The 21,023-nt window shown below is 36.5% G+C and overlaps 1 protein-coding gene across 1 annotated transcript; it reads left to right on the forward strand.

Moving 5' to 3' along the window:
- The first annotated feature begins 1,389 nt into the window (after positions 1-1,389).
- On the forward strand, positions 1,390-7,146 carry LOC121323629 (gastrula zinc finger protein XlCGF26.1-like). Its single transcript, XM_041264792.1, has 2 exons — positions 1,390-1,644; positions 4,989-7,146. Exon 2 carries the CDS (start codon positions 5,037-5,039, stop codon positions 6,819-6,821), a length of 1,785 nt encoding a protein of 594 aa, XP_041120726.1. The 5' UTR covers positions 1,390-1,644; positions 4,989-5,036; the 3' UTR covers positions 6,822-7,146.
- Positions 7,147-21,023: the final 13,877 nt, after the last annotated feature.

Here is a 21,023-nt window from a genome sequence, read left to right on the forward strand (position 1 = left end):
GTGCTGCCCGTGGCAGGGGCTGTGTGGGCGGTTGTGCTGTCGATGGCTGCGGCTGTGTCCTTGTTGATCGGAGTAGTTCCTGGGTTTGTGGGGCTCAGTTTGCTGTTATCTGAGTGTGCCTTCTCTCTCTCTCTCTGCCTCCTCCTTCACACACTGGAAGGCTTCCTCAAAGGAGCTGAGGCTGGCCTCCCCTGGATTAGTTCAGTTCCATTATGATAAATGTTACTGTCATGACTGTACTTTCTGGGTCTGGATCTTCCCCCACAGTAATCTGCCTTCCATTGCAGATAACCCTTTTTTGACTGTATTTCTTACAGAAGGCAGTGTGCCAGGCTTGGGTGCTCTGTATAGAGGGTGAGGTTGCTCTTTGTTTTCATCTCATGTTAAAGTGTAGTCTGAATACAGGGTTTCATGATTTTCTCTCAGCACTTTGTGTTGTTTTCTGGCTTCTGCATTTCTGACCTTTTCAGGATAGTGTATCTCACTGCTCACTGGTTTTCATGACAACTGAAAACTGCTACAATTCTATACAATTTCAATACTGCCACAATTCCAACTGAAATTTACTGTCACTTGAGTTTAGCTTGTCAATTTAAGTGACTGTATATGTGGTAATCTTGGGTTTTAGTTAATATGTATTTATAATAAATATTATTTTCAAATTCATTTTAATTGTTGTAAGAGACTTACCTTCTGCCTTTGTCACCCTTCTTTCTTTCTTTTTCTTTCTTCCTGCCTTTTCTCCTGTATTCCAGTTATTTTGGTTCTGTCTTGTAATCCTCAGTTGGTTTTGTCTTCTTTTTTCTGTTTTTTTTTCCCTATGGTTTAGTTCAGTATATATTTGGATTTACTTGTTATGTTTTCAGCACTTTTTCATTAGAAAATAAAATAAATAATCTTAATTAGGAGACCATCTTAACAGATGTTAACAGGTCTCTCTCTCTCTCTCTCATCTGGAGTTTAAAATATTCAGTAACGTCAACTTGGTTCTGCGTTCTTCACTGCCACAAAGAGGCAGGGCTTTGAAAACGTCAAGAGAGTGAGAAACTGATCCTGGATCAATGGTTGGGAGAACAATTTATCTGCAGCGATGAGGTACACTGGATGAGCCTTCAGTCCGCAGGTATACCCTGTTGGCCTTTCTGGCCTTTCAGACACTGGTCTCTGTCTTAGCTCCGCCCATCTATGACACCATTGTCCTACTTAAACCTTGCAGTAAAGTGGCCTTGCGCAAAAACGAATTTGCATGCGGATTGCACGACAGCGGAATCTACCAAATGAAAGCTCTATCGCCAGGGAAACGCATCTGATTGAGGAGGCTTACAACACGTTTTATTTAAACACTTTTTTTTACTGTTATTGCACCCCATATGAATGCTTAAACATCACCAAATTAACATAAATGCATCGCTTAAAATTATATATTATATGGCATTGCTTAAATTGGTATAATCCAAGCATGTTTTGACACGGAAGAATCTGCATGTTTAGTTTCCGGTTGCATTTCGAGGCTTGTTCCGTGTCCTGTAGCAATATTTAATTTCAACAGTGATTAAGATTGTAGCCAGAGGAAGTAACTTGTTTTACTCCTTCTTTTACAGTGCCACTCATTTCAACAGTTTTGAAAGTAATTCATTTTTCCAGGTAAGCAGGTAAACTTCATATTCAAAAACAAATTGATGTCTGCCTTTGCTTGTGTTGTACATTTAAAGACGATACAGTGTTAACAGTAATTCTCTAAAAACAGCACAGAAACGTCTGTATTCTAAAACATATTAATTACATTATGCTGGCTTAAGTCCTACGTTTTGTTTAAATTGTACCCGAGTTCGAGGTGATCTCGTGTGGCAGAGTGAAACCCAACGATCACAGGCCGCTCAGCTCGCCCTGACTTCAAAGCTTTCTCCGGATGCGGGAGTGAGAGGATATCATTTGCAACAGCTATCCGCTTTATAAAGTTTATCCTGAATACTTTAATCATGACTGCCTATTTTCATTTTGTACTGTCCGTTGCTCGTCCATTCGTATTGTACCACAGTACGAGGGTTGCCACCTGAATAGCTGCACACTAACACTATTCCTGTGCGGTTCGGGGTGTTGGTCGGGGATGGTAGTCGCGTTGGGAATTAACCAATCTGTTTTTGTAGGTCCACCTGACAACAATGATCTAAAACCACTCCGTGTGCCTGTAGTGAAATATGAATGTAATAAGCTGTATAAAACAAACTAAATACACGCTAGGCTGTAAATTCGTATTAAATGTGTTTTCTTTAGTGTTGTAACACAAGATGGGTGGGGAAACATTTGTTGACTGATCTAGTTTATTTTTGGTCTTTTATACCTAATATTTATCGGAGAATGCTCACGAAATATGGCCCTTTTAAGCCCGTCAATTTAGGGTAGGTGCAGCCGCTCGGTTGCTGCTTGGATAACAAATGAACCAACGTGCAATTCACAAATTGCTTTCGTTTTACATTTCTGCATTGCAGTTTGTTGGGGCATGCAATATGGAACATATTTAAAGGGCATAACCTGCTACCTGCAAAGTGATTCATGCGTAAACACCTTATCAGGGCATAACCTTTTTTTTTCTTTCAATGCCTGGTAGCGCGAGATCCAAACATGGTATCCCATACATCTCAAATATAAAGAAATATGCCTTGCATATACTGTAATGTTCATGTCTGTTATATTTAATGTTATTTCTTGGCAAAATCAAATAAATAGAAAATACATGGCATGAGATTTATGTGCCAAATTCATACCCAGTGCTCCATAAAAAAGATGAACTTGGCATTATGGAAATTTATGTTGCATATGTTGTAACACTTGGTTTGTTTTATACGGTATGGTTTATAGAATGAATGACTCAAATGGTCGTTTTAACAGAATTTAAATACAGTGCCACTACATGTCATTAAGCATCTTCAGCTGGGTGGGGGCTTGATATTAACATATTTCTACTACAATTACGTTTGAATTGTGTCTCATTTTGTAATACAAATTCGTCAAATTGGCATTTGTATATAAAATGTGTTTTGCCAATAGATCAAAAGCTCAGTAGTTTGAGGATATCTGAATGTACATCTACACACAACTAGTGTACCAGAATTCAAACCTACTCCCGTATACAGCAAACTCTGTCAGTACCTTACCTCTTGCAGTTGAATCTACAGGAACAAAATGTCTTAAGTGACTCAACTGGAATTAGTTGTAATATTTGGAATATGCACCTCTTGAGCTGCATGCTGTTCCACATCTCCATTTCCTTTGTGAAATTGAAAAGTTGCAGGCTGTGCAGCAAGCTTTAAATGGGTCTTCATATTTACACAACCAAAGGGATTCTTTTTCTCATTCTTTCCTGTATCTTCTTAAGTGGAGTAGAGGAGCACAATGATGTCATGTTGATGTTGTCCCATAAGGCCTTTAAGTCTTTTTTGTAATCGTAAGACTTAATTCACATTGAATGTAGCGCAGGAGGTGTGATGCAAGCATGATGGGCAGCAAGCAAACTTTGTTTTCATGTTGAGTATCGTGCAAATATTGATCCACAGTGTGGCTTCTCTTCTCAGTGTTGCAAAAAGTAAAATGATAATCCTAGGCAAAATACAGAAGAAATCGTGCTCCATTCTTGCCTTTAGTACTGAATATGGAACGATTCCATAAAATCTGTAACCGCTGGCAACAAAATCCTGCCTGCCAGTCTGGACAAATATTGTTATTTCATCTTTAAGAACTGAAAGGACTGTGTGAAAGAAAGAGAGAGGAAGTGTTATTTTTTTATTTATTTTTTCTGTAGCCCCTTGTGTGTTTGGCCAAACAATACATCAACAAATAGTGGATAAAATAATGGATTGTCACCAGTGACATATGAAATGGGTAACTGAAAGAGAATTATGAATATTGATGTCCAAGCAGAGCAATTTTATATATATATAAAAGCAAACTTTTATAGTGCTTTTAAAGCATTTTTTCAGACAAAAATCAGGTAATTTATAAAATGACGATAAGAATGAATATTTGTTTTATCTGTGCATAACTGAAAGAGCTGAAGAAATGGATAAACAAGCTCTGCTCCAGTTAAAAATGTTTAGTATTTTGGATAGCCGCATCTTGAGCAAACTTAAACACGTGTACATATAAACATGCCTTATTAATGTGGCACCTTGCCTTTATTAGGTATTTAATGCAAGATAAGATTATGATATGTGTATTCCAAAAAATGGCTGAAGTTGTCATTCCATGCACTCTGAGAAAGAAAGAAATAAATGTAGTGCCATATTTGGGTTTATGAGTATATAGCAGTTTCAGAATGTTGCAAGCAGATTGTAAATATTTATATAACTTAGGTTAGTTAAAACTGAATCAAATTGTCTTAAATGATAACATGATCATTTCATTCCAAAACTTAATGTTGAAATACAGTAAATACTACTGTACATTATTGTATGTTGGGAACAGGCAGTTCCCATCATACAGTAATTTGTGTCCTTGCATTTACCTAAATGTAAGGTGTCTAAAATGTCTTTCGTTGTTTATGCTTTTTTTTTTTTCATACTGAACAAAATTAGGTTTTGTCAAGGTCTAGTTCTCAGTGCATATAGCAAAACAAAATTAGCCCACACTCCTGTGGAGTTGTGTCCTGCAAGAACATATTCTCCGTGTAGACCTTAAATTGTATTTATACCAGCTAAACACATTTAAATTAATGAAATGGCCTTTTCACCCATTGTGATAATTTTGAATCCTGTAATACAATCTTACTGAAGACAGAACTGTTGCTTTGAAAGTGGAACTGTCTGTTGCAGACTGCCACTCTGAAAACAGTGACTGAACTGCAGTGCTTCTACCATTGACTGAAATTCTGCAGTAGGCTTTACAGTATCGAGTCGATTTTGTTGTTTGTAATTTAACACTGCAGGCTATTGATTCTATTTTGTATTGTAACTGTTTTGCAACTTTGTAACAGCATGTATTCCTTGTTTTAGGGCAGAGCTGCTGAAGGAAGCAGATTTACCTTGGTGAAACACTCAAACATGAACACTGTTGCCATTAAAGAGGAGGTCCCTGAAGTGGACTTTGTCCATGTTAAGGAGAATGTTCCTGATCTGGACACTGTCGCCATTAAAAAGGAGGTCCCTGAAGTGGACATTGTCACCATTAAACAGGAGGTCCCTGAAGTGGTCATTGTCCATGTTAATGAGAATCTTCCTGAGCTGGACACTGTCGCCATTAAAGAGGAGGTCCCTGAACTGGACATTGTCACCATTAAAGAGGAGGTCCCTGAAAATGACACTGTGCACACCGATAGGTCTACAGTTCCAGATTCTGTGTCTGTTAAATATTCAAAAGCCACAAGCAGCTTGCAGGGTTCACACCAGTGTACAACTTGTGGAAAAAATTTCAGTCAGATAGGACTCCTTAAATCACACCAGAAAATCCATACAATCAGTTACAAAAGGAAACTACATCATTGCAAAGAATGTGGGAAAAGATTCAGTACTTTAAGACTACTTAAACAACACCTACGAATTCACACTGAAAAGAAACAGTATAATTGTAGCGAATGTAAAAAGAGTTTTAGGCATTTACATGGATTAAAAAAACACCAGAGAATCCATACAGGAGAGAGCCCATATTCCTGCACTGAATGTGGGAAGTGTTTCAGGCAGTTAGGAAGCCTTCAATACCACCAGCGTACGCACACAGGAGAGAGACCATATCATTGCACTGAATGTGACAAGAGTTTCATCAAGTCAGGAAACCTTAAAGACCACATGCGCATTCACACTGGAGAGAAACCATATCCTTGTACACAGTGTGAGAGAAGTTTCAGGCAATTAGGAGCTCTTAAAAAACACTTGCGAATTCATGCAGGAGTGAAACAATTTATTTGTAGTGAATGTTGCAAAAGTTTCGTTCTGTTAGATAACCTAAAAAAACACCAGAAAATTCACACAGGAAAGAAACCATATCCTTGTACACAATGTGGGAAACATTTCAGTGAATTAGGGGGCCTTAAAAAACACCAGCAAATTCACACAGGAGAAAAGCCGTATGCCTGTGCAGAATGTGGGAACAGTTTCAGACAATTAGTTAATCTTAAATACCACCAGCTAATTCATACTGGAGAGAAGCCCTATCCTTGTACAGAATGTGGAAAGAGTTTCAGGCAAATAGGAGCTCTTAAGAAACACCAGCAGATTCACATGGGAGAGAAACCACATTATTGTACCGAGTGTTGTAAAAGCTTCAAGGATATAGAAAGCCTTCAATATCACCAGCAATGCCACACAGGGGAGAAACAGTTTCTCTGTACTGAATGTGGAAAGAAGTTCCTTCAGTTAGGAAATCTGAAAAGACACCAGCGAATTCACACAAGAGACCAGCCATATATCTGTACAACATGTGGGATAAGTTTCTGTTCATTTATAACCCTTCAGAAACACCAGCAAACTCACACAGAAGAGAATCAATATGACTGTTCTGAATGTAGACAGAGTTTCTCTTCATTAAAAAACCTTCAAAAACACCAGCAAGTTCACACAGGACTTAAACCATATAATTGTGTAGAATGTATGAAGAGTTTTTCCCAAATAGGAAACTTCAAAAAGCACATGCGAACTCATACTGAACAGAATCCATGTTACTGTAAAGATTGTGGGATGCGTTTTACTCGGTTAGGCAGCCTAAGAAGACACCAACAAATTCATATAAAGAATCCATTTCGCTGTATAGAGTGTGGGAAGTGTTTCAGCAATATAGAGCATCTTAAAGGCCACTCGCAAAATCACTCGAGAGAAACCCTCTGGAGGTGCTGAATATGGAAGGGCTTTGATGCATGGAAACGATGGCGTCATTCAGAGTGCACAAGGACTCGATGACCTGAAGGCAACAACAGAACAGTGCTCAATTTCAGCATGTCCTATATGGATTGGATTCGTGCACAACTTGGTATTCCATCATCTTGCAATTGGTGCTTTCATTTTTGACGTGGACTTGAGTGTGCAATTCATAATGGTTAAGCTCTTACTGTACGCTATGAGTTTGGACTTCAGTGCGTGACTCAAGATTTCTGTTTTTAATTGTACAATGTAAATATATCAGTCAAAATAAAGGAGTAAACTGCATTTTGACTTTCTGCTAGATTGAGCATCTACTGTGTGAGTGTTGGGGGGATTGTAGTAAGTGCGTTTAACAGATCTATTATGAAAAAAATGCTCTGCAACTCTGGCCAAAGGTTTGGCATCACCCTATAGAATGAACTCATTTGGGCTTCATAAAGTTGAATGATACCTGCTGAAGAATGTTGCGTTTTTAACATGTTAAATTACATACCGCTGTAGTTTCTATTTACTTGGCAAAAAGCGGACAAAAATTGTAAAATGTGCCATTTCAAAATCTTAACAGGGAATACTGTACTACTATTATGGCTACCATTAGACTCTTGCAATATCATTTTGTAGTTTATTTGATTTAAATAAAAAATGATGTTTTATATAATGTTTTATTTATTGATTATTTTATTTTTTAATTGTCTCAATCCTAAAATTCTAGGTGATGCAAAACCTTTGGCAATAGCTATTAGAACAAATTGAATTGCACAACAGTTAAAATTCATGGAATTATTTCAATGCTAATTTCTAATTTTTTTATCTCTCTCTTTTTGTGAACTACTTTGTTTCAGGCTACTGCGGCACAACAGGGAAGACTTGTGACATTGCATTACTGTAGCATTTGAAAATAGTTTTTACATACAGTATTCAGGAATGATATCTTTATTCCTGTAATGTTTTATCAGAAAAGTTTTGTTACTTTATATTTATCAGGTTTAAGCTTTGTAAATGCACTGCTTCAATATATACCTTTTAGTATAAAATATTTTTTTCCATATAGATAGATAGGTGAACTGCAGGGTAAGATATGCAATTGGAGATCACTTTACCAATATTGTATTATTGTAACTGCAGTTACAGAACATTTCTATTTCATTTTCCCTATAATTCCTTAAAAAATAAGAATAGTGTTTGTGTTTTCTGTCATTTAGTGTCGTTTTAAAACTCAGAATTGTGTCTAACCAAGTATTGCAAGTACATCACGGTTAAACATGATTCTGAGAGCTCTTTTGAGGCAACTGTGGTGCTTTAAACCAGAGTTGTGGTGACACGAGCCAGTGACTCGACTTGATCGCAATTTTTGGTCATCAAATGACTTGACTTGAGTCGGCTTGAGTCCCTGCAAGTAAAGACTCGACTTGGCTCGACAAGTTCTGGCCCAAAAGTCTCCACTTGATTCTAGTTATAGTTTTCATGATAAATTGCACGATCAGTTTCATTTTCCTGCCTCTGTGAGCGAGAGGAACATTTGACAACATAGAGCCAGAGAGAAGAGCATCAGCAGCATGGAAGGTAAATCAAGAGTACCTGCGGTCATCGAGTTCACAAGAACTATGTAGACAGGGAGAGAAATAAGCAGTCTGCATCCTGCCAGCACTGAGAAATGCCAAACTAAAATAACTTAAATTGTTTTTGGTCTTTTTTATTATTTCTTACCAATCAATGCTTATTTAGTGGGTCAATCAATATATTTATTTACGTAAGCTTAAAATTAAATGCGCTAGAGAAGGGGTTTTGTTTGTCTGGTTTAATGTATATTGGTCTAACATTATACTAGGTTTAAAAAATTTTTTTTTTAGAAAACTAAAAAAAGAACTGGCAAAAAAAAGCCATATTTTGCTAAAAATCCAAACTACCAGTTGCCGACCCAAACATGTACAAGCATATAAACTTTAAAAAATAAATGTTTTGTATATATTGAAAGTAATAACACACTGTACAAGACATGAACACACACAAACCCTCTGGAGATTTAATGGTATTCATTGTAAAAAAAAATTATATTCCCATAGCCTACAGCCATTGGCACTATAGCACACTGTACAGATAACACTATGTAACACAATTTTTGTTCCTGGGTAGTAAGTGTTATTTCCTAATTGCTTATGCCTCAAAAGTATAGGAAATGGCTATTATTCCCCACAAACTTTGCTTTTGTGACCAGGACAGCGATATTTCAAAATATCACTATTTCCAATGGGAAAACGGGCAAATGTGTGTCTTCGTTCACAAAGTCAGAAAAAAACAACATATGAATCCAAATTAACATGTATTTATACTAAAGTAATACAAAAATGTCTACAAAAGATTTAGAAGTGAGTAGTTTTTCGAGATTTATGATTATACTGTAAATACTGTTATGATTATACTAGAAATAGTGATATTTTGAAATATCGCTGTCCTGGTCACAAAAGCAAAGTTTGTGGGGAATAATAGTCATTTTCTATACTTTTGAGGCATAAGCAATTAGGAAATAACACTTACTACCCAGGAACAAAAAGAAAAAGAAAAATTTGTTACACGGTGTAATCAATGAAGCTTCTTCGTCAAGTCTCTGGCATGCATCACTAGATGGATAGTTCCCAGAATTCTGTGCATGCTACTGCCCTAGGTGTAGGGGGAGCCAAAAATCAGAGGGAGGGATAATATATTTATGATTATGTTTGATTTTTGTGTGGCCATTTATATATATATATATATATATATATATATATATATATATATATATATATATATATATAAAATTTACAACCCTATTAAAAGCAAAAAAAACGCACCCTACATGAACATTGGTTTGACCCATAGTCCACACTGCACTATTTACAACATTGGGGCAGTTTTGAAGACTACAAAAAAACAATGAAATATAGGTTAGGTAGTTGTTAGTTTATTTTTATTCTCTTAATTAAATTATATTTGCTGGGAATCAAAGGCTAGAGAGAACTAGATGGTCGTTTATTTGTTATTATTTATTTTTAAATATGGAAATTAGTAGATTCCTGTTGCTGCGGGGCCATGAACTGGTTTAAGTTCAACAGCAACCCTAAATAAACTGTTGTTGCTGTCATTAAGCACAGGTAATAATCTGAAGCAGTGGAATTTCAAAATAACATTAATTCTTTTTAACTAAAAACTTGTTCTTTATTGAAATACATTTTCATTGGCTGATGACTCATTCAATGAAACCAAGTAGGAATTTGCTTGCACTGTTTAAGAGTTTTTTCAATTCAAGTACATAAGAAAGTTTACAAACAAGAGGAGGCCATTCAGCCCATCTTGCTCGTTAGTAGCTTATTGATCCCAGAATCTGAGATTCAGCTCTTTCAGTCTATCTTCGTTTGACATACCCTTCAATCCTGGAATTAATCACATTGCTCTCCCCTGTACTCTCGCCAATGCCTCAATGTCTTTCTTATGATATTGGGATCAGAACTTGACACAATGTTGTAGGTGTGGTCTGTCTTGGCTATAAAATCTAACATTCGATTTGCCTTTTTTTATAGCTTCTCTGCACTGTCTAGTTGATTTGAGAGATTCATCCACTACTACACCAAGTCCTTTTCATACATAGCCTCCTCTATTTCATTACTATTCATGCTGCATTTGCCTCTAATGTTTTTGTGCCCTATGTGCAAGACATTAAATGTCATCTTGCCATGTATCAGCCCAAGTTTGAATCTTATCTAAATCTATTTGTAAGCTCTTTGTAATATTGATATTATTATATGCAAAGTCAACTCTGGAATTCTTGAAGAAAACAAAGTTAGAAGTTGTGTAATCACCTTCGCAATCACCAGGTCTCAATCCAGTAGAAATGCTTTCACCAACAAAACGTAACATACTGGTTAAGAGTTACTATAATTCAGGACTATCAGATCCTTAAAGAATAGACTGGATGCTGTCAAACAATACTGTATAACATGCACCACAATAAGACCTTTAGCTAGCTGTCTGGAGGAAGGGCGGTCCATCTAGCCATGGATTCCCAGAGGTTTCATTTCCCCTAACCTGGTTAGGGGTGGTTGATTTTCCTCTCCTGAGTCCTGACGGACCACACTGGCACCAACGCAAGCCAGCTGGTCGTTTTCTTTTAATTTCTTCTGTTCTTTTAAACATTTGAAAGCCGTATGAAAAGAAGGGCACACAAAATACTAAAACAGGTGCCAATATTTTTGTGATGAATGATGTCACGAAATCCGTGGGTTCAGATTTCTTTACGTACTCTTTCCATATAGCTCAGCATATACTCTTATCTCAGGGGAGATGTTAGGAGGATGGAGTTGATAATACTCCTAGTGGGGTATTGTTCTGCACTGGACCGGCAATATATCCAGATGACTAATATAGCACTTAAGAAATTGACAGACTCATGTATTTAAAGTTTTTTTACGAATCGGAGTATGATCAGTACTCCTTCAGTTTATTAACGGTTAAATATTGGAGGCTTTACTAAGAATTACAGGCTACTTCGTATCCCCAGCTGACAGACACACTGGGCAGTCCAGAGTCTTAACAGATATCAACGTTAACACTTTAATACATGTATATATGTATGTATTCAAGGCCGACAAGCAGGCCAAGAACATGTCACTTAAAGTACCCAGTGGTCTATTTCAGCACATTCAACAAATCACTCTCTAATATCTAAAACATAGTGTGAGTCCCTTATAGCAATACATGCAATACACGTAAGATTAAATAATAATTGATTAATGCTTACCCTTGAATATAGATCGTAAAAGGGTAGGACTGTCTTCACCAGGCAAATTAAACTGAGTTCATTCAGCTCAATTGTGTTTTGGTCTGCAGAAGATGGACCACCTTACTCTGTCTGTGATAAGTGTGGTGGTGTATTGTAATTATATAGGTTTTTTGTCCCATTGGAATACATGGGACGCCTCAATTAAATCCAATCATTAATCAGTGAGACAGTCCTTATCCATTTTACAAATAATAGTTTTTCAAAAGATCCGGACTAACTTTTCGGAATTAATAGGTGTCATGTATTCAAATAAATTCAAAACTTCATATTTATTTCAATTTGTATGATCTCATTCTTTGTTTTCCTCCGAGCCCCTCCTTTATCTGAAAAGTTACGTGAACCAATGTTCCCAGGATCTTGGTTTATAATATAATATAAAAACACTACTGTTATATGTGCATGCAAAACACTATTTTTATATGTGTTATATATGAGAGCTGTTCTTAATATGTGACATCATCTTCTAATTGATTATATTTTACTAAATTAAAGGTATGTGTTTCTTTTAACCTCATATTGTTTCATCATTTTATTAATGAGTCAGTTTTAATTCCATATACCAATGTCTAACAGAGTATTTGACAAAAGATTGTTTAAGTCAATTAGTTTCACTAAGTTTAAGTGGTAATAGTTTTAATCAGAATTATTTATCCCTTAAAAATTGTACTAACCAGGCTCTGACCTGTACCTGACTTTTGAATGTGCTATTCCAAGCAGTTTTCCACAGTTTCTTGCTTTCTACAAAGCCAGAGTCTGTGCAAACACTCTTTAGATTTATGACCTATGAATGTCTGTTAAGCCACAATTCTTGCGTATTATTTCTAGATATATTCTTATCTGTGCTAAACCATTAACTCCATAAACCCTAAATTTCCAAATCTATAAGACTTGCAGCTTCGCTGAAGTGGAATCCAAGGACATTCCTCCTTTTTGGATAAGGAGAGAGGCCCCCTTTTTCAATGCAGCAGTTTCAAAGAACCACATTATAAGGACTCCATCTACCATCATTAGACAATAGTATAGTGGATTAACAACAAGGTACATTATAGTATATCATTACAAACTTAACACAAAAACATAACACAACGCCTTTTATATTCTATAATTCAATGGATATCATAATGTCTAGAGGTCTTTTTGTTCAATAGGAGAAAGAAAACTATCAATACTGCTCCAGCTTTTAGTCTTCTTATCAATATGGTAAAGTCACGAACAAGCAATAATACTTGTCAGTTTTAAATAATATGTTTTTTATTATAGCAAATACTTAAAACATTATTAATCTTATGAAATCAAATAATTATTTTTAGTTTCAAATATCATGCTGCCTAAAAAAGGAAGGTTAATCATTTATTTTATTAATTCATAATACCTTTGTGTCTAATTACTATTCTTTAACTATTATGAACTATAAACAGCATCAATTAGCACTGAACCTGTTTCATTATAAGATAATCTTTCAATTAATTTACTTTAGTTTAACAGTTGCTCCCAGAATTTATAACATCACTGTATTTCTTTGGTGATTCCCTCTAAGATTTAAATCCAAATATCAACTAATATAACTGCATTTGATTCTTATATTTTTATAATGACTGAACTAGACTTGACCCTGTTCTTTGTTCTTACAAAATCCAGCCGAGACAGGTTTTTTTTTTAAGACTTTGGTTGTTCAAGGATTAATATTAATTTACTGGGGTAAAGAATCCCTTTCTTGTCTTATTTTGTTGGAACATAAATTTGTAGATTAAAGTTCACTTTTTAGCTGGAATGGTGCTTTTTATCTAGAGTCATGCTTTCTAAAGATAAGATATAAAAGTGGTAAATCGTTCATTATATATTTTCTTAGAAATTCCCATTTTACTAAGTACTTAATTAAAAACATGTGTAGACTGACCTATTTCATGGAACAAGAGAGCAACCTACTAGTCGTACAAGGATACTCCCTCTTTATCCCTCCTTCCAAAAAGCCTCTAACACTTCATTTTTATATCAAAGTTCATTCCGTATTTGAAATTGCCTAGTCTATGTCCAGCATATCCCGACGTTCCCAGCAGGATTCAACTTCTGTGCCGGGTTCAGCTCTGCTTGGTTCCAAAAATACCATCACAGGTCTCTTTATCCAAAGTTTAGCATCACAGGTGTGAGACGCCATCTTCCTCACCTCGTACCTACAAGATACTTGGACACGTTTAGCCGGGACACCTTCTACACATTCCAATTTACCTAGATGTGCCCATTTCACTAAGTGACCTCCTTCACAACTCATGCATTCAATCCTCTTAATATCTTTTGGGTTCACATTTAAATGAGAGAAAGAAACTCCTGTAGAATCACTACATTCAAACAAGATTCTACAGTATTTAGCCAAATGACTGCAGGCCAGACAAAGTCCGGGCCCAGTCACTGATGACTTGCTTTGGCACATATTACATGCACAATTAACAAGAGGATTATGTTTTAATTTATGTGTCAGGGTTACTTCTGCACCATCTACAATAGTTCTGGATCTGTACACATTGTTACTATACATTTCTTTCTGCTAACACAAGGTCACTTTGCGAGGTTTGCCTTCTATCCAAAATAATGAAGAAGGCCAAAACTCACTGTTATTCATATTTTCTGGTATCCAGTTACTGTTCTGCCTCACATCATCAGTTGGCAGACACAATACAACTGAATCTGAATCAGTTGATGAACCATGAGCCTTAGCTACTGAGATCCTCCATGCAAAGAGATTCAATGTTTTACTGACCAGCCTAGCTGATTCAACGTTATTTGCAACAATGAATACTTCAAATGAAACAAGTTTGATTGTTTTTTGAAGATTATTTGTGAATTTATTAGAGCTTGTGTATATAGTGCTTCTTATTTGTGAAATTACTAGAGATTGTGTATATAGTGCTTCTTGTTTAATTTAAAAAAGTGTTTAAGATTTACTAAATGCTTGTCCTTGATCTGTTCCCTTGAATTCTGGTATAATAAGTGCAGGGTGCCAAAACTTCTGTCTGTGACTGTATTTATATGTCTTCTGTTGTTCATAATGGCATTTTTTAAAAAATGATTAAAACTAAATTTTGGTGTAATATATTTTAGTTGTCATAAATAAATTAAGCAGTTTACTGATCAGAGTATGATGAATCTGACAGTTATCTTGAGATTGGGACTCGCTTGGTGTGCGGGGACAACATCTCATGTACTTGATATGTCTCATTGGAACTGTACATCCCTGAATCAAGAACAGCTGTTGGTGTTGCTATTGCTGGAAAAACCTTAATCCCTGGTTGTGCCAGCAGGGGGCACTGCTAACCAGTAGAACTGAAAGGTTCCACTACAACACAAAAGGCCATTTTCACTTGTGCAAGAATAAACTCCAAATAATTTTAAAACATAAAATTAATCAAATCATCAAAATTTGATAAAAATGATCAAATATCAAAACATATTTAATGAAAAATGTCTTTAAGTATGGTAAGTAAACAGGGTTATAATAAAGGTTCGACTCTTTCTGTACTGAATAACTACTAAATGACTACTATAGCAATTTAAATAAATAGTGTCCCAAATGGAAATGCTGTAAATATTTATTTTAATGGTTCTCGCAGAACAAGGATAAAGATCTAAACCTTGTGATTAAGATAAGTTTGCAAGGTAAGATTCTGCTTGATCAAGGCCAAGGCCTAATTCCATATTTGAACCTGTATTGCCCTTGGAATCGTATTCGATTCTATATCTTATCTATATGGTTTATTTCTGTTTGTTTAATGAATTCAGTCCAGGAGTTCCATTATTCTTCGCCATTTCATTTTCTCATGCCCCCTGACACAGTTGTGGGTTTCTCTTTGACACACATTCCCTGCTACACATTCAGGTTTTAAGATGGACTCTAGGATTGAGGATGTCCCACAGAGGAGCTTGAGGGATTGGTGAGGCTAGGGTCTAGGAGAGGAGAGAGGTCTAAGTGGACCACAAGAGACATAGTCAGAGACAAATAGTAGCTGTATGGTGAATAAGAGTATTAATGTGTTCTAACACAGGCCACTGTGCATGCTTTTGGCTGGACTGTTGTTTGTGCAATAGCATTACATAAACCCACTGTTGGGTGCTATTAATTGAACCTCAGCTGTTATTGCTGGGGAGTTCAATATCAGTTGGCAGCTAAATAAATGATGTCCAGATGTCCCTGGACTTTGTGTTGTGTCTCAATTGTGAAATCGCTTACCTGTTTCAGGTGTCAGAACTGCACTGTTAGCTTTGCAGCAGAGATTTCTTGAATGCTTAATCATTACCAACATACCAGGAACTGGGGAGGGAATTTAAAGAGTCATGTCAAATTCAGGTTAAAGTATCCTGCCATTCCTGCTACCCGATGAGCAAACACAGAGGAGTGTGCTACAGCAACCTTCAAATTCCTATTACCCCTGCTCAATCACATGCTCTTGATTGGACCAATTTACACCTAGATTTATTTAATGTCAGGTCTCTGTCTAATAAGGCTTTGTTAATTGGTGAATTTATTCAGGATTACAACATTGATATTCTCTCTTTAACTAAAACATGGACCATATAACAATGCTTCCCTGATTGAGGCTTCTCCACCTAGCTATTCTTTTTTCCAGAAAGCTCACTCGACTGGGCGGGGAGGTGGACTTGCTACTGTTTTCCGAAGTGAACTTAAAATCAAACAGGAAATTGTTGAAGGTTATTCATCTTTTGAAGTTTTAACCGTGACATTAAACAGTCCATTACCTGTTCATATTGTAATTATTTATCGACCACCTAAGTCAAACACACTATGTGAGGGAATTTGGGGTTCTGCTATCTATACTGACAGTCAAATATGATAGGCTTATTTTATTGGGTGATTTTAACCTTCACATTAAAGCTAATGAACATACATATATAAATATGTACCGTATGTTGTAAACCGATGTCTGTTCAGATGTTTATTTACTTACATGTTCTTTTTTTGTAAAATAAATGCTTGAGTGTATGTATGTGTGTATATATATATATATATATACACACACACACACACACACACACACACACACACACACTGCATATATATGCATGCTTCGGTTGTTCAGATGTTTGTGGCGTACTCAAAAAAAAAAAAAATTACATCTTTTCGTTATACTATTTACAGTGTTTTGAATACAGCCGTCAGAAAGACTGCTGCAGGGCTTCTAGGTATGAGTATATCTCTGGTCCTTCTGTGCTAATTAATCCTTCCCCTAATACTCCTACCCTTGACACTGGCTCCAATTACAGCTGCAATGACTTCTTACATTTCTTTAAAAATAAAAATACCAGACATCAGAAATGAGATTCAACAGACACCTTCTATTAAGGAGGACTCCAGCACAATTTTACCAATTACACCTATTAAAACTCTCTTGATCCCATTCTTACTATACTATATTTTAACATTACTTCAAGGGAATTGTATCTGTTCAGTCTTGAACAAAGAAGACTACGTGGCGACCTAATTCAAGCATTCAAAATTCTAAAAGGTATTGACAGTGTCGACCCAAGGGACTTTTTCAGCCTGAAAAAAGAAACAAGGACCAGGGGTCACAAATGGAGATTAGACAAAGGGGCATTCAGAACAGAAAATAGGAGGCACTTTTTTACACAGAGAATTGTGAGGGTCTGGAATCAACTCCCCAGTAATGTTGTTGAAGCTGACACCCTGGAATCCTTCAAGAAGCTGCTTGATGAGATTCTGGGATCAATAAGCTACTAACAACCAAACGAGCAAGATGGACCGAATGGCCTCCTCTCGTTTGTAAACTTTCTTATGTTCTTATGTTCTTATTAACCCTTAGCGGGCCATTTATTCAGCACTTGTCAGGTGCGTCAGGTCCAATTTATTTTCACACGTGCTGTTTATTTTAAACGGGCTGTTGGAAAACATGGATTGAGAATTGATTAGCAGTTTGCTACACATGTGGACTGGCAGAGCTATACTGGTGTTCTTTTCTGAAAAGAGACTAATATTGCAGATAGCAGACTGTTTGGTTCAAATTGCATGTACTGCTAACAATTGATAGAGACGTTGCGTCTACAAGCTTCTTGCCCAGCATTGACTGCAAACTAACAAGATAACAATGCTCTTATCAGTCAGGCTCTAAGACTTTTAGAATACAAAGCATAAAGGGGATAAAAGGCTCCCAGGGACTGGCGTTGGACCCAAAGGTTCTCAGAAAGATCCAAAGAGATAATGCCACTGGAATCAAAGGGTCTCAAGAAGATAACAAAAACCAGATGTATGGACCTTTTGGGCACCAGGGGTCTGAAGAATGCACCTAGTTCAGAGGTCGTCACACAGACACACACAATAGATTAAATATATGGTGACAGAATAATGTGTTGTACCTTTGCTATTGGTTAAGTGTCAGAGAAAGAGGAGGTGGACCATCTATACAGAAGGGTATTTAATGTCATGCAAACATTGTAAGGATGAGTTTTCTGTTTGTCCTGTACCTGGGACCAGACTCCCTGCATATTTCAATAAACCCAACAACTGATTGAAGAAAAGGACTCTGTGCATTTTCTTGTATCTACTTACTCACCATCCATTTTTTAAAAGTTACTTCACGGGCTGTGTAATCCCCCCCACCCCCCAGAGTAAAACAGGTTTAAAAGGCACTGAATCAAAAAACACTCAGTATTGCATCTCCAGCCACAAGCAGTTATCTCCCCTTTGTTTGTGTCCATGTTGTCCCTATGGTGCATTGGGCTATCGGATACGCACTTTTTTTCGGCTTCATTCATATTGTTAACCTGAACAATATTAATACTAATATTTTATAAATATGTTCCCAGTAACGTTATCCCTGGTTATGGTGAATTTACTGTATGTCTGGGCTTTCATTAATTAAAGTTACCTTCACATGAATTCAGTTTTTATTGAATTACAAGCCCCTGTGCGTATAAAAGAAAAGACTGACATTATGACAGAATACAAGTGTGAATATGATACAGTACGCACATGTTTAAGATTTCAAATGTAACCCTAGGTGCCAACCTCAGTGACATTTATGATGTGAAGAAATAATTTTAGCTCACTGACAAGGACTGTAGAGTCTGCAGTGCAGACATCATGAGAAAATATGGGCTATATTTTCTTCTACGTTCAAAATTAAGGAAATTAGCAAAGAAAATGTATATTATTCCGGCAGGGAAATGTTGAAAGCTACAGCCTACCATCAGAGTAACTTCTCCTGAAACAAATTGCTGCTTGCTGGGATGAGCCACTGCTTCTATCCAACTTCCAACTAAAAGAAAGCTTTTAAAAATATCTCAGCCAGGAATTCATTTCTTTGAGGATATCACAATGAAAATTTTAAACCATCTCTGAAAACACTGGGAACAATCATTAATTGGACTTTGCAAAATTGTATACAAGCGCTCACAGTTTGTTTACTTCCCATATTCCCCACCCAACTACTCAAGGGAATAAGCATGTGGGTACCATCCATCTCTCACAGGGTTGCAAATTCAGTCAGGGCAAACAGTAACATGAGAAAGTAGATCCTCACGCCTGCATCTACTGCATGCAGATAGACACCATGATGTTTATTATACACACAGAAGGACAGCATCAACATCAAGTTTCTTTCCAATTCAATAAGCTCTTCTCCAGCTCTTTATGTTTTAGAACTGTGTTTTTACAAATACAATGTATATATTGAAACTGTTTGTTTGTGCCACAGTACATATCTGGGACTTTGTTCCACTGTCTGTTAAACATTAGGTAACCCATCCATCTCTGGGGAAGAAGGCTTTAACCTTTTTATCAGTAATGACTCTTGCTATTGAAACTTGCACAAGAGAGCCAGCACATACAGGTAATCAGCAAACACTCAAGGCTGTATTTGACTACAATAACAGTCTTAATAAGAAGTTCTGTCAAGTGCTCGCTGTTCTGGGCTTAGCTCCTAATTCCATAATACAGGTCATGTGTGCTGGTGATGATCCCTCCTTGGTTCATGTATTGCTCATTATCTGGGATTTACTGGGCTTGTCACACTTAAGGCCTTTAGACCATTTCGAACCTATCATCCGAAAAACTTGTCCGTCAAGCCATTGCACACTATATGCGTTAATATTGTAGCGATATCACAGTTAATGCAGGCAGGCGCATCACACGGAGGGAGGCAATCAGCACACAGGGGGGTGCGAACCCGAGACCTTTCGCATTAAAGCATAGCGCTGATACCGCTGTACAAAAGAGCCAGCACCTTTGCAAGGAGCGTATATCAGGCTTATGTCTTCGTGTGTGATTACGTCACCTACCAGCCCTGCTGCTGCCTTAGATAACACAACATGGTGAGATATTAGATACAAAATTTTTTGTTTTTTCCCCAATGGGTTTTGATAAGAATATACTCTTAGTTTGTCAACTTCTCAACCCTACAGGCCAACTTTTCACTGTGAAAACAGACCAAAATTAAATCTTTCTGGTAAACCTCTTGATCATGTTGACCAAATTCCATATCCATAAATGTAAATTTACTCTCCAAAAACCTATTTTTTTCATGTTTTCAAAAGAAATGGAACAATATGTTAATATAATAAAAAAATCTAGTAACAAAAAAGCTGTTAAGACCTTTAATATATGCAAAAGCTATAAAGTCTATGTATAATTATATATTGAGATTCTTCGCCCCCTGTCCATGATAATTTTATGTTACATCTTAAAAATTTGAATAAATAAATAAATAAATAAATAAATATTACACAACATGGTTATCATAGCATCAGGAACCATATGACCAATGTTGAATTTGGGAAGCTAGCAATGACCTACCGAAAATACTTTCCATCACTTTCATGTACTGCTCTTCTTTTCTGACTGTTGAGCCCTGACCACTCTTGCCCTGTCACGCTTCTTTCTCTGATATGTGTCTCCAGGTTAGACCACTGTTTCTTTACTTCCTCGACTACAATTGAAATAAAAAGTATATGCTTGTAATAACCTATGCTGCACAAAATCCACGTTTTTATGTTTTACAGTACATATGTCCAAGTCCACGGCAATGTCTTTCCATGTTTTGTTTTTTTTTCAAAGTTTTTGTAATCTTTGTTGGATTTACCATTAAGTAATTTTTGTTTGGCGGCACACAATTACATTTTACATTTTCTTCAGGGTACTGCAAGAATCCACATGTCTTCCCAATCATTTTTCATTGGTCATTTTTAACGCACGTCAAATAGGATCAAATCGAACATGCTTCGATTCCAAAATTGACGCATCACCGTCGTACGGTAATTAGTGTGCAAGGTGCAATAGGGAATGTTCATAATGTGTTTTGTTTTCTTTTTCTTAAATTTGATTGCGTTATCGCATCCAGTGT

This window comes from Polyodon spathula, chromosome 11 (genome assembly GCF_017654505.1).
Source record: "Polyodon spathula isolate WHYD16114869_AA chromosome 11, ASM1765450v1, whole genome shotgun sequence".
NCBI lineage: Eukaryota > Metazoa > Chordata > Actinopteri > Acipenseriformes > Polyodontidae > Polyodon > Polyodon spathula.